The sequence below is a fragment of the Gigantopelta aegis genome, chromosome 6 (assembly GCF_016097555.1).
Source record: "Gigantopelta aegis isolate Gae_Host chromosome 6, Gae_host_genome, whole genome shotgun sequence".
NCBI classification, from domain to species: domain Eukaryota; kingdom Metazoa; phylum Mollusca; class Gastropoda; order Neomphalida; family Peltospiridae; genus Gigantopelta; species Gigantopelta aegis.
Genome location: NC_054704.1, coordinates 102,355,966 through 102,370,059, shown reverse-complemented (window position 1 = coordinate 102,370,059; position 14,094 = coordinate 102,355,966). Strand labels below are relative to the sequence as shown.

The 14,094-nt window shown below is 39.9% G+C and overlaps 1 protein-coding gene across 1 annotated transcript in view; it reads right to left on the bottom strand.

The window, feature by feature from the left end:
- Nucleotides 1–281: 281 nt before the first annotated feature.
- LOC121374838 overlaps nucleotides 282–14,094 on the bottom strand; it is a 24,841-nt gene continuing 11,028 nt past the window's right edge. The window contains exons 2-5 of the mRNA XM_041501949.1: nucleotides 10,728–10,915; nucleotides 8,968–9,368; nucleotides 6,072–6,423; nucleotides 282–1,669 (exon numbers count right to left, since the gene is read on the bottom strand). Of these exons, the coding sequence (XP_041357883.1) occupies nucleotides 1,548–1,669; nucleotides 6,072–6,423; nucleotides 8,968–9,368; nucleotides 10,728–10,915 (1,063 nt within the window). The 3' untranslated portion in view covers nucleotides 282–1,547. The remainder of the gene's footprint in view (nucleotides 1,670–6,071; nucleotides 6,424–8,967; nucleotides 9,369–10,727; nucleotides 10,916–14,094) is intronic.

Sequence of the window (14,094 nt, the reverse complement as noted above, 5' to 3'; positions counted from 1 at the left end):
CATGGTTGTATCTACGTGACGTATTGAATGAATGTCGTATGATCAACCTAGTGTTTCTAATACTACACGATGAATCCCACCATATTTTTAGCAACGCACGTATCATACCATTTTAATTTGAGTTATAATCCAAAACCTCATTTCCCTGAATAATGACTGTTTTAAAACTCAATTCACTGCAATGAATGTTACGGTCATGGTCATTGTCACTTGGAATGACTCTATGTGAGCTCTATATAATAATGTTTGCTAAGTATACATTAAATGTATATACATATATATGCAATACAAAACCATATTTTATTTCCTGTCACATTACATTATATAATACAGTTTATTTCGCAGCATTATAGCAGCAATGTGTTCTATACATACACTAATTTCTATATACACAATATATAAAACTGTGTATACTGTGTTAATTTGTACTAAAAGCAGTTTATTTCATGTAACATTACATCACAAAACAAAGTTTTCAAAGCGCAATAGCAGTTCCATAGATCTTAACGAAATAGTATACTGCCATCAAATGTTTATGCCAGGATATAAATGTTGGCCAGAACCGGGCCATGTTGGCTTCAAGTGTGGAACGTGTACCTGGTCCTTCTACAGCACTGTATGGTAGTTCAACTATTTGTGTCTAAAACTTAACGTTTTCCTTAAAATAATCACGTGAACCTTATTCCGAATGTATAATCAGCCACCCCACAACCGAAAGGAAAATGTTCAAACTAATCTGGCCTGATGCTTATAAAACTTTTGAAGTCTAGCCCGTCTAAAAAGAGGCTGAGTCTTTAACACCATGGCAACGCCATACACATTGCATGCATGTGACGTCATTTGAAGTTGAGTCTTGACTCTAAACAGTTCTAAAGACAGGTCATGGAGACGAGTAAACGCTCATGTTCGAAGTGTCCCGAATAATCACATATCCTGAATTATCCTGACACATCACCAGTGGTGGATACAAGGGGGAGGGGAGGGAGGGGCGCAGGTGATCCGCCCACTTAAAAATATCCAAGTGCCCCTTTGTCATCTTTTTCATTGGATGCCCTATTGACGAGTTGATCCATTTCCCGTTAGTCCCCCAGCCCCACCTCGCAATATATCCCTGGATCCGTCAATGATCATAAAAGGTATTTATGAAATCCCAATATCATCAAACAACCAATAACACACTTGATATACAGCAAGGAATACTCTAAACAAGAAACAAACTTTGAGTCAGATACACTACAAGACTTTGTACCTTTAACGACTATTGCATCAACAATATATAAATCCCCAGTAGTTCTCTAAATAAGCACACGTCACTGTGACATGCTTAGTGTGAAACATCCGACACCTGTTGGCGTTTCCGGCCATATGTCAAGCAAATTGGAGAACTGAAAGTTGTTGTACGACCAACAAAACGTGCACTCTGGTCAAACCATGCATGGACTCCTTGCAATACAGATTCTGAATTGCACACGTGACTAAGCTCAGAATACCACGTGGTTTATTTGGTTTAATGTTACAAAGTGAATAACGGGACGCGTTCATGTGAATCAACATCCTCCGCATGTTTTCCTGCAGAATACGTCTCGCATCATCTGGTTCTCAGCGCAGTATCCACTCCGGTGCCAGTATGTACACCTGTCCGAGTACTTGTCATCGTCAGAACAGGTGCCTAAATAGACAACACACACAGCTTAAGTTTATAGTCAGATATTGTCTACTTATTAACAGTAAGCAATAAATTAAAACATCTGGTTTACAGTTAGATGGTACCGAAATGTCATCTCGTGGAGTCTGCGGTTACTTACTTTACTCAAAACTCTCTCTGTATCTGTATGTGTCTCTCTCTCTTTGTCATCTCTTCTCTGCCCCTGTCTCTCTGTCTGTGTCTCTCTCTGTCATTTCGCTGTCTCAGTATCTCTCCCCATCTATATCGATATCTCCGTATCTCTCTCCCTTTCTTTCTCTCTCTATATGTATCCCCCTCTCTCTGTGTTTCTCTCTCCGTCTCTCTCTCTCTCTCTCTCCCACTCCCTTTCTTTCTCTCTCTATATGTATCCTCTCTCTCTCCCCCTCCCTTTCTCTCTCTCTATATGTATCCCCCTCTCTCTCTGTGTGTGTGTGTCTCTCTCTCTCTCCCCCACTCTCTCCCCATCCCTTTCTTTCTCTCTCTATATGTATCTCTCTCTCTCTCTCTCTCTCTCCATCCCTCCCACTCTCTCCCTCCCTCCCATTCTCTCCCTCCCTTTCTTTCTCTCTCTATATGTATCCCCCCTCTCTCTGTGTCTCTCTCTCTCTCCCCAACTCTCCCTCCCTTTCTTTTTCTCTATATGTATCCCCCCTCTCTCTTTCCCTCCCTCCCTCCCCCCTCTCTCTCTCTATCTATCTATCTCTATCTATCTATCTATCTATCTCTCTCTCTCTCTCTCTCTCTCTCTCTCTCTCTCTCTCTCTCTCTCTCTCTCTCTCTCTCTCTCTCTCTCTCTCTCTCTCTCTCTCTCTCTCTCTCTCTCTCTCTCTCTCTCTCTCTCTCTCTCTCTCTCTCTCTGCTCATCTAAGAAAATAATTATGAATGTTGTACTGAATTAAGATCATGCCTTTCATTGGTGAGTTATGTGGTATCACCAGGACATTCAATTCCTGTAATTTTATTTGAACAGGTATCAATTTACATGTGCGTGAAACATGCGCAGGGTCCTAAAAACCGTAGGGTGGATTTAACGCAGTCGGTTGAGTGCTCGCTTAAGGTGCGTGCGTCGCAGGATCGTCCCATCTCGGTGGATCCACTCAGCGGATTGTTTTTTTTTCGTTCTAACCAGTGCACCACAACTGAACAAAGGCCGCGGTATGAGCTTTCCTGTCTGTGGGAAAGTGCATATAAAACTTCCCCTGCTACATTAGGACAATGTGGCGGGTTTCCTCTGATGATTACATGTCAGAATTACCAAATGTTTTACATCCAATAGCCGATGATTAATTAATCAATGTGCTCCAGTAGTGTCGTTAAACATAACAAACTTTAACTTCACAAAACCTAGGATGACGAAACTAGGGTGGTCAAAGGTGCTGCCCATTGTAGCTGAAACTAGTAGCATTCCCCTCCCATTAATTCAGATTTACTTTAAGGGTGTATACCACCAAATCAAAGCTCATAGACGTAATAGTAACTTATGTGGCTAAAACTCGACATATACAACATTGATATAAATACTACTACACCTTACCCTTCAGGTGAATCAGAACACACTGGGGTCAAGCTGCATTTACAGGTACCCCATACATGTTTCAAGTGAATCAGAACACACTGGGGTCAAGCTACATTTACAGGTACCCCATACATGTTGCAAGTGAATCAGAACACACTGGGGTCAAGCTACATTTACAGGTACCCCATACATGTTGCAAGTGAATCAGAACACACTGGGGTCAAGCTACATTTACAGGTACCCCATACATGTTGCAAGTGAATCAGAACACACTGGGGTCAAGCTGCATTTACAGGTACCCCATACATGTTGCAAGTGAATCAGAACACACTGGGGTCAAGCTGCATTTACAGGTACCCCATACATGTTGCAAGTGAATCAGAACACACTGGGGTCAAGCTGCATTTACAGGTACCCCATACATGTTGCAAGTGAATCAGAACACACTGGGGTCAAGCTACATTTACAGGTACCCCATACATGTTGCAAGCACAAGGCTACTTGACACAGTGATACTAGATGAAATAACGAGTACCAGGCATGTGACAGTAGTAGTATTTATACCCGTGAATTCCCATTTGTAATTATGAAGTGTTTAAATTATTTATGTTGCATATACGTATGGAATCCAATTTCTGTAATTACAGCAATTAATTAATTTAAGAAACATTAAAATAAAATTTAAAAAACCCCTAAAAACAACAACAAAAACAAAGACAAAAAAAAAAACCCCCCAAACAACAATAACAAACAAACAAAACATAAAATCAAAACAAAAAACAACAACGTCCATTATATTATTATTATATTTAAAACACAATGGTTCTTAAATATGACGGAGTATACCTTTAATTCGATGACTTTTAAATTCCCTGATTATGCAGAAGTTGTACATTGGTGACTGACCAAAACACGTCACTAATAACCCTTACACGATAAAAAGAATCAATCTGCTTAAATGGACTTTGCCCTCAGAATGAATGTGTTGTTCCTGCGCTAGAAGACTGCCAATACTGTTTTGATCCACACCCCAGCAATACACACAGACGATATAACAAGAAAGAAACAGACGTGTTTTATTTCAGGACGCACTCAACACATTGTAATGACGCTTATTTATATGGCATCGGACATATGGCTAAGGACCACAGATATATTTAGTGTGGAAACCCTCTATGGACAACTCTTGTTGATTAATTAGCAGCAAGGGATCTTTTATATGCATTATTACACAGGCAGAATAGTACCTACCGAGGCCTTTGCTACACAGGCACAATAGTACCTGCTGGGGCCTTTATTACACAGGCAGAATAGTACCTACCGAGGCCTTTGTTACACAGGCACAATAGTACCTGCTGGGGCCTTTATTACACAGGCAGAATAGTACCTACCGAGACCTTTATTACACAGGCAGAACAGTACCTACCGAGGCCTTTGTTACACAGGAAGAATAGTACCTACCGAGGCCTTTATTACACAGGCAGAAAAGTACCTACCGAGGGCTTTGTTACACAGGAAGAACAGTACCTACCGAGGCCTTTGTTACACAGGAAGAACAGTACCTACCGATGCCTTTGTTACACAGGCAGAACAGTACCTACCGATGCCTTTGTTACACAGGCAGAACAGTACCTACCGAGGCCTTTGTTACACAGGCAGAACAGTACCTGCCGAGGCCTTTGTTACACAGGAAGAACAGTACCTACCGAGGCCTTTATTACACAGGCAGAAAAGTACCTACCGAGGGCTTTGTTACACAGGAAGAACAGTACCTACCGAGGCCTTTGTTACACAGGAAGAACAGTACCTACCGATGCCTTTGTTACACAGGCAGAACAGTACCTACCGATGCCTTTGTTACACAGGCAGAACAGTACCTACCGATGCCTTTGTTACACAGGCAGAACAGTACCTACCGAGGCCTTTGTTACACAGGCAGAACAGTACCTGCCGAGGCCTTTGTTACACAGGAAGAACAGTACCTACCGAGGCCTTTGTTACACAGGCAGAAAAGTACCTTTGTTACACAGGCAGAACAGTACCTACCGATGCCTTTGTTACACAGGCAGAACAGTACCTACCGATGCCTTTGTTACACAGGCAGAACAGTACCTGCCGATGCCTTTGTTACACAGGCAGAACAGTACCTACCGAGGCCTTTGTTACACAGGAAGAACAGTACCTACCGAGGCCTTTGTTACACAGGCAGAAAAGTACCTACCGAGGCCTTTGTTACACAGGAAGAACAGTACCTACCGAGGCCTTTGTTACACAGGCAGAAAAGTACCTACCGAGGCCTTTGTTACACAGACAGAAAAGTACCTGCCGAGGCCTTTATTACACAGGCAGAACAGTACCTACCGAGGCCTTTATTACACAGGCAGAACAGTACCTGCTGGGGCCTTTAATACACAGGCAGAACAGTACCTACCAATACCTTTATTACACAGGCAGAACAGTACCTGCCGAGGCCTTTGTTACACAGGCAGAATAGTACCTACCGAGGCCTTTGTTACACAGGCACAATAGTACCTACTGAGGCCTTTATTATTGTGGTGCACTGACTGGAATGATTGTTGCCAGATATTGTTTTCAAGAAATACCAAATATACAGTTAGTTCCGTAGAAAAACGATTCAGTTTACAATGGACATAACCATATGAAGTTTTTAGTTTTGCGGGTGTTATTGTCTATTTGAAACCCGCAAATGTTTAATTTTTACCCTCAGGCTATCGCCTTCAGTCAAAAATGACACCAGCAAATCTAAAAACTCCATAATATGGTTATATCCTAAATAATTATTCCTTCCTTTCTCATACGAGTACAACCTATTAATGTAAGCCATACTAATTTCTACAGTCACCGTACTTTTGTTTCGAGAACTTTGTCGTCTTCTGGGCGATTGTCTTCTTCTGGTCTGAACTTTTCTCGCTCTAAACATCCGGTTTTGACCGGAAGTTGAAATCCGCCCTCCGTATCGCATCCGTTGCCCTCTGTATTTTGCGACCTCGTTGAAAGCCCGACGACGATCTGGCTTCGGCTTTAATTTTGTTCCTGGCTGCGAGGCTCCGATCCGACGATGACGACGACGATGACGACTCGGACTAGTTCCTCCGTCAGCCGCAGCACGCTGGCGCTGTATCGTTCCACGGTGGTTCGGTCTGTGACGAAGCTGCTTTGCCCTGTTGCGTTCCTTTGCGTTGTTCGTTGTGGGTTTACTCTGGTTTGGATAGAAACCAACGTATTTGTAAATTCTAAGATATAGAGGAGATAATGAAGATAATGCTTGTTTGTTTGACCACAATTCGGTGAATTTCACGTTAAATACATTAAAACATATTACTATTGAAAATGATCAGGTTTTAAAACCAATTCAGTTATTAAGTAACCCAAGTATGAGAAATATTATTAACATTTGTAAATTTCTTTCTATGTTGCTCAGCAAAATTCCCATCACCAGAATAGCTGTATTCCCCATAAAAATAAATTATATTTATCATTATTTAATGTTGTATTGCAAACTGGTTTTATAATTTGTATATAATTTATGATTTGTTCCACATTTTATATAAAATATTGTTTCATTCTTATGTGCCACTAGAGCACATTGATATATTATTGGATGTCAACCATTTGGTAATTTTTGACATATAGACTTATAGATGAAACCTGCTAAATTTGTCCATTAGTAACAAGTGATTTTTTATATGCACCATCCAACAAACAGGATAACATATTTGATATATTATATATAAGACAAACGGAAATAAAGTAAATTGCAATTGAAACTATAGTCCTGTTCAATTGTTTAGACCCTAAGTTGACTTTTTTCCATTTTACAAAAATCTCTGTATGTTTTGAATGCAGGTTCGTTCTCCTAAAAATAACTAAAGATATGTGCATAAAAACAAAATATTAGGATACGAGGCTACTTGAAGGCCATTATAGCTTGTTTCATTGAATCAAGGTTAGGAATGTTTAGGAATGTAAAATGTGTATCAGCTTTGTCTAACCTTTTCTTTAAACCTATAGGTAAAAATACATGTAACCACTCCATGTACATGCAGTATACTGAATCCAGTTTGCCAATACATGCTTTATTTCATTCTTATTTTATAAATGATATATTTACTTTTCTTTAAACCTATAGGTAAAAATACATGTAACCACTCCATGTACATGCAGTATACTGAATCCAGTTTGCCAATACATTATTTATTTCATTCTTATTTTATAAATGATATATTTACTTTACGTACCTAACCTAACACAACTGAGGTGTAGTGACAAACAAAAACCAGCTTACACAAGGTCGGGCTGTTACAAAGTCCACAGTGTTAGGTCTGGTAGGCCCTCCCCTTTCAACAATTGTTTTTCTTTTAATTGGGATCCCTTGTGGTCAAATCTATAGTATTTATGGTGGTGCTTGGGGGGGGGGGGGGGGGGGGGGTACTTTTGTAATGCGCAAAGCAATTTTGTAAACCATAAAGCTACCTTTTCGGGGGTACCCCACTTGCCCGTCTCCTTAACACGGCCCTGAATGTCCAAAATACGATAAGATTGATTGCTTGTACATATGAAATCGATGGTCAATAACCATTTTCGAAGAATAATCTATGATTGCACGTGCTGTTGTAGCATTGTGTAAACCACACGAAATACAAGTATAGAAGGGTATATAAGTTCACAGAAAATGTATTACTAGACGTTCCATACATTATTGTTATTTGAGTAAAATATGGCTATATCGAAAATTGCTTCTCCCTACCCATCAAGCATATAACGTTTAACACTCAAAACAATTTATTCCCATGACATTCATTATCAGTCACTATCAAACAACCTATCAATTGAACAAATATGAACGTGTATTACAAAACACGGACAATCAATATAAAACCCTATAAAATACACCTACATAAGAAACCACAGGTGGGTGTGGGGTTCGGCAGAGGGCCACGCCTCCACCAGTCGCGAGTGTACAATATTCTGGCCACGTGTGTGTGCAATATGTGACAATGAACATCACGAGATTAAGACCTCACCCCATCCCCCCCTCACTAAAAGGGAACGTGGCCTTCAGATGAACACTTGCCCGTGCAATACTAAATAATAAATATTATCTATTATTCATGGACATACTACCTGCCAGTCATAATGTATCAACCTATCTTATAGTTACTTACAGTGTTTTATCCCCAATAGCACCCAAACGTATTTATTTTTGTATCAGTACATTACATTAATGACATAGCAGGCGCGGATCCAGAAGTTTTTTAAAAGTGGGGGCCCAAAACCCGTTGTTGCATTTGAACAGGTAGATGGGATAAGTTTTCATTTTTTGTATATTCTGTAATATATCTTGTTTGACAAAAATAGAAGGGGGGGGGGGGGGGGGGGGGGGGGACGTGTCACCTCTGGACTTCCCGCCTGAATCCGCGCCTTAATTGTTTGTTGACTTATGTTTCCAAATTGTTTCTTAAATATAGGTCATACTAAAATATATTCCGCTAGGAAATGTGTACAGAAAACAAGGACTGAATAGGAATTAAGCGTAACATTTGCAGAAAACGTAGGGTCTAAACAATTGAACATGACTCTAGTTACGCTATATATATATATATATATATATATATATATATATATATATATATATATATATATATATGACAAACGGAAATAAAATAAATTGAATTTGAAATTGAAAGTAGTTACGCGTTATATATAACGGGAAATAAAGTAAATTGAAATTAAAACTAGTTACGCGTTTGCTGTGGTCGTAGCTGATGATCTGGTGCACACTGTCGCAGCGGTTGCAGGTCTTCAGACAGGACAGCTGAACCACGCGGCTCGTCTTGCATTGCCGATGCCAGGCTCGGCACGATGGCAGGCGATCAATACACCGAGAAGATGACCTCGCGTCTGACCTGATCACGTGGCCACGTGATTGGCGCTCGCCCCCAGACAGTGCGCGCAAGGATACAGGCTTCTTGTGGTACACGGTACGAGTCTGCCACTGGGTTTGCACCTGTGGGCTGTACTGGACTTTTGAATCCCCCTTTGAAGACCATTGCCAACTATGACTCTGGCCACGTTGCACAACTCCAAGGGACTTCAAAGGCGCCTTGCTTTGAGAACTATGTAACTCAGTTCGGCGGTAATATGCTGGAAACCAATAAACATGAAAACATTCAATGTTCGTCTGCTGCCTGCCTCAAGTCAAAGAGTATACGTGCTAATCAAGTTGGTTCTTTTTCACAGGTTCATTAAAACATGATAGAAATGTCTAAAATATTTTCGTTTTTTAGTGACGTTATACACTGATGGAAAGAAATAAGGAAACACATAAATAGTAACAGCATTTTTTACTGCATCCAGAGCCGTCGTGCACAGTATGATGAAGTTAGCCGTGTTACTGGCAGTCAGTCAGTCCCACAGTGCATTCTGTTCAACCACTCTGATAATGAATTCAGTTTCGTCTCAAATACGACCTGTTCCATTATTTCCTTCCATCAGTACGTTTTGAAAGAGCACATATTTTTTTATATTGTTAAAGAGACTGTCCTGAATTTACGGTATACGAAAATACGAAACAATATACATTAGAAATATATATTAGGAAGTAAAGTGAAGACTGAGCTAAGTCACAAATTAAGACTACCATAAGGACATTGGATAATTAGAGCAGATACTGATATTCCAAAGAAAGGAATATTTGTTTAACGCAGATTTTAAACTGCGACTATTTGCTTATTTTGACAAAGTGAAAAGAAAGAATGCGAGAGAGAGAGAGAGAGAGAGAGAGAGAGAGAGAGAGAGAGAGAGAGAGAGAGAGAGAGAGAGAGACAGAGAGAGAGAGACACACACAGAGAGAGAGAGAGAGAGAGAGAGAGAGAGAGAGAGAGAGAGAGAGAGAGAGAGAGAGAGACGGGGGTGGGGGGGGATGGGGGTGAGGGAGGTTTGAAACCCGCTGCCACCATATAGTCTACTCCTGATAAAACAGCAAATGTGTGTAGTAGCTATTATTTCAAGTAATATAAGCACACATGGATGCAACACTAATGCGGCGGGGGGGGGGGGGGGGGGGGGGGAGAGGGGGTACGAAGCCCAGTGGTAAAGTGCTTGTTTGAATAGAATAGAATAGAAATAGAATAGAAGAGAATAGAATAGAAATAGAATAGAAGCCCAGCACGTCGGCTATTGAGTGTCGAACTATGGTACATGCAAAACATGAAGTACTGAACCTCATCAATATACAAATTCAAGAGGTGCTTTTTTGATGCGCGATCGGTCTGGGATCGATCCCCGTCGGTGGACCCATTGGGCTATTTCTCGTTCCAGCCAGTGCACCACGACTAGTATATATTTGCTATCCTGTCTGTGGGATGGTGCATATAAAAGATTCCTTGCTACTAATGAAAAAATTATCAAATGTTTGACATCTAGTAGCCGATGATTAATAAATCAATGTGCTCTAATGGTGTCGCTTTGGGGGTAACGCGTATTAAACGACGTAATCTTTACCTATTGGTGCCGCCGCTGGTGCTTGCACAGTCTGTATAACGTTGCTCGTGTCGTGGCCGCTTTCGTCACAGAGGCTGTCGCTACAGGTGCAGCCCTTGTCACACTTGGAACAGGGCGCGCCGGGGCTGTAGGGGTATTCTCCAATCCAGTTCCCTCTTGAAACAACAAGAGTATATAGAATAGTATGTCTGTAAGTTTATCTATTACATACCCGTTGAATCTCACCATGACAAAACCTCTCTGCAATCTGATTTCATTACTGGAAACTCATTAAACAGTCCTATCTCGTCTTTCCTTATCAGCCACGGGCCAGTTGTTCAAACATTAGTTAACTTAACCAGTGGCTAACATAGTTTTTCAAAACAAAGGACTAAATCATAAACTAAAATATAATATTAAAACTTGATTTATTAGGACAACCAACGGTATCCATACCTAATGACATCTAAACGTAATTACCGCCCTCGGTGGCGTCGTGGTTAGACCATCGGTCTACAGGCTGGTAGGCCAGTCGAGGCATGGGATTTTTAATCCAAATACCGACTCCAAACTCTGAGTGAGTGCTCCGCAAGGCTCAGTGGGTAGGTGTAAACCACTTGCACCGACCAGTTGATTCAACAAAGGCCATGGTTTACGCTATCCTGCCTGTGGGAAGCGCAAATAAAAGATCCCTTGCTGCTAATCGGAAAGAGTCGCCCGTGTAGTGGCGACAGCGGGTTTCCTCTCAAAATCTGTGTGGTCCTTAACCATATGTCTGACGCCATATAACTGGCAAATAAAATGTGTTGAGTGCGTCGTTGAATAAAACATTTCTTTCTTTCTTTCTAAACGTTATTTTGTATTCGTACAAAAATAATTAAAAAGAAAATACTAGAATAACCAGGATTAATTGAATTATGTTTTCAACAACTGGACCCAGGATTATTATTAATATTATTATTATTACTATTTATTTATTTAATTTTTATTTATTTATTTATTATTATTATTATTATTATTATTTTTTTTTTTTTGGGGGGGAGGGGGGGGGTAACATTAATGTAATATAGTTTGGTAACGTTGATAAACACGACCTTATACAAACATAAAATTCATAACTTAATTAAAAATAGGGGCGGGCCCATTGGACAGATACCCCCCCCCCCCCACCCCTACTGCTTAAATCAAATCGAATGTTTCTGTGGTCTGTAATACTATTTGTGTGATTACAAATGATCGTTGTCATTTTGAAATATTACAACAAATAATTTACACTAACAACCAGACATAGGCGTACGGGCTTCCATCTTTGTAGGGGGTGGGGGTGCGGGTGCGGGTGCGGTGCGGGGGAGGGCAATCTGGCTTTTGCCCGAATTAAACGAAAATGTCCGAATCTGTATAACAACATTTATTCATATTAACATTACTATCAAACAGCTATATAGGGTTGAAAACGAATCAGTACGCATTTTTACATGGATTACAACTAATTGTGACAGTAGAATGATGGAAATACGTCGTAAAAACGTCACAGGTTAACACATTTTCCTCGAATATCTCTGTCATTTTTAAACGAATTTGAGGTTTTGCCCCCCCTCCCCCCCCGTCTTGTACGCTTATGCAACCAGAAATAAGAAAAAAAAAGGCAGAATAGAAGAATTAATCTGCACACAAACTGTATGACAAACAATTATCACTGGAACAATCCTACATCTGCTATTATAGAATATCTATTAATAGAAGAATTAATTTGCACACACTATGTACGACAAAACAGTTACCGCTATAAACATATAGCTATGCTATTAATAGAAGAATTAATTTGCACACACTATGTACGACGAAACAGTTACCGCTATAAACATATAGCTGTGCTATTAATAGAAGAATTAATTTGCACACACTATGTACGACGAAACAGTTACCGCTATAAACATATAGCTATGCTATTAATAGAAGAATTAATTGGCACACACTATGTACGACGAAACAGTTACCGCTATAAACATATAGCTATGCTATTAATAGAAGAATTAATTGGCACACACTATGTACGACGAAACAGTTACCGCTATAAACATATAGCTGTGCTATTAATAGAAGAATTAATTGGCACACACTATGTACGACAAAACAGTTACCGCTATAAACATATAGCTGTGCTATTAATAGAAGAATTAATTTGCACACACTATGTACGACAAAACAGTTACCGTTATAAACATATAGCTGTGCTATTAATAGAAGAATTAATTTGCACACACTATGTACGACAAAACAGTTACCGCTATAAACATATAGCTGTGCTATTAATAGAAGAATTAATTTGCACACACTATGTACGACAAAACAGTTACCGCTATAAACATATAGCTGTGCTGTTAATAGAAGAATTAATTTGCACACACTATGTACGACAAAACAGTTACCGCTATAAACATATAGCTGTGCTATTAATAGAAGAATTGATTTGCACACACTATGTACGACCAAACAATTACCGCTATAAACATAATGATGTGCTATTAATAGAAGAATGAATTTGTACACACTATGTACGACAAAACAGTTACCGCTATAAACATATAGCCGTGCTCTTAACAGAACAATGAATTTGCACAAGACTGATACGACAAAACGTAATCACTATAACATCTGTCTGTAATGTTTGGATGTGAATTGGGAAATTGCACGTACGGTAATGTATGTAGTTATATGGAAAATTGTATATAATGTATTTAGCGAATTGCAAAGTTGACGCTCCTCACTTCAAAAGCAAAGTATAAGTAAACATACGCGACGTATGTAACAAAACGAACATAGAAAGCAAGTGTGTTTTAAGCTTGTCTGGTTGGAATGTCAGATTTCATGATATGCAGAGAAGTTATTTCAATCTGTTTCTTTTTATCGTATACGTTATGTGAAATCTTCTGAAGGCTATTTTAGAATTGATCAAACCGAGAAGCATCAAAATTACTCTATATCTGACAGGGACGCTGCCAAACACACACCGCCTTCTGTAGGGTGTAGGTTGTGGAATTAAAGAAGAAACACACACTCCCTTCTGTAGGGTGTAGGTTATGGAATTAAAGAAGAAACACACACACCGCCTTAAGTAGCTTGTAGGTTATGGAATTAAAGAAGAAACACACACCCCTTCTGTAGGGTGTAGGTTGTGGAATTAAAGAAGAAACACACACCGCCTTCTGTAGGGTGTAGGTTATGGAATTAAAGAAGAAACACACACCCCCTTCTGTAGGGTGTAGGTTGTGGAATTAAAGAAGACACACACACACACACACACACACACACACACACACACACACACACACACACACACGACCTTCTGTAGGGTGTAGGTTATGGAAGTAAAGAAGAAACACACACA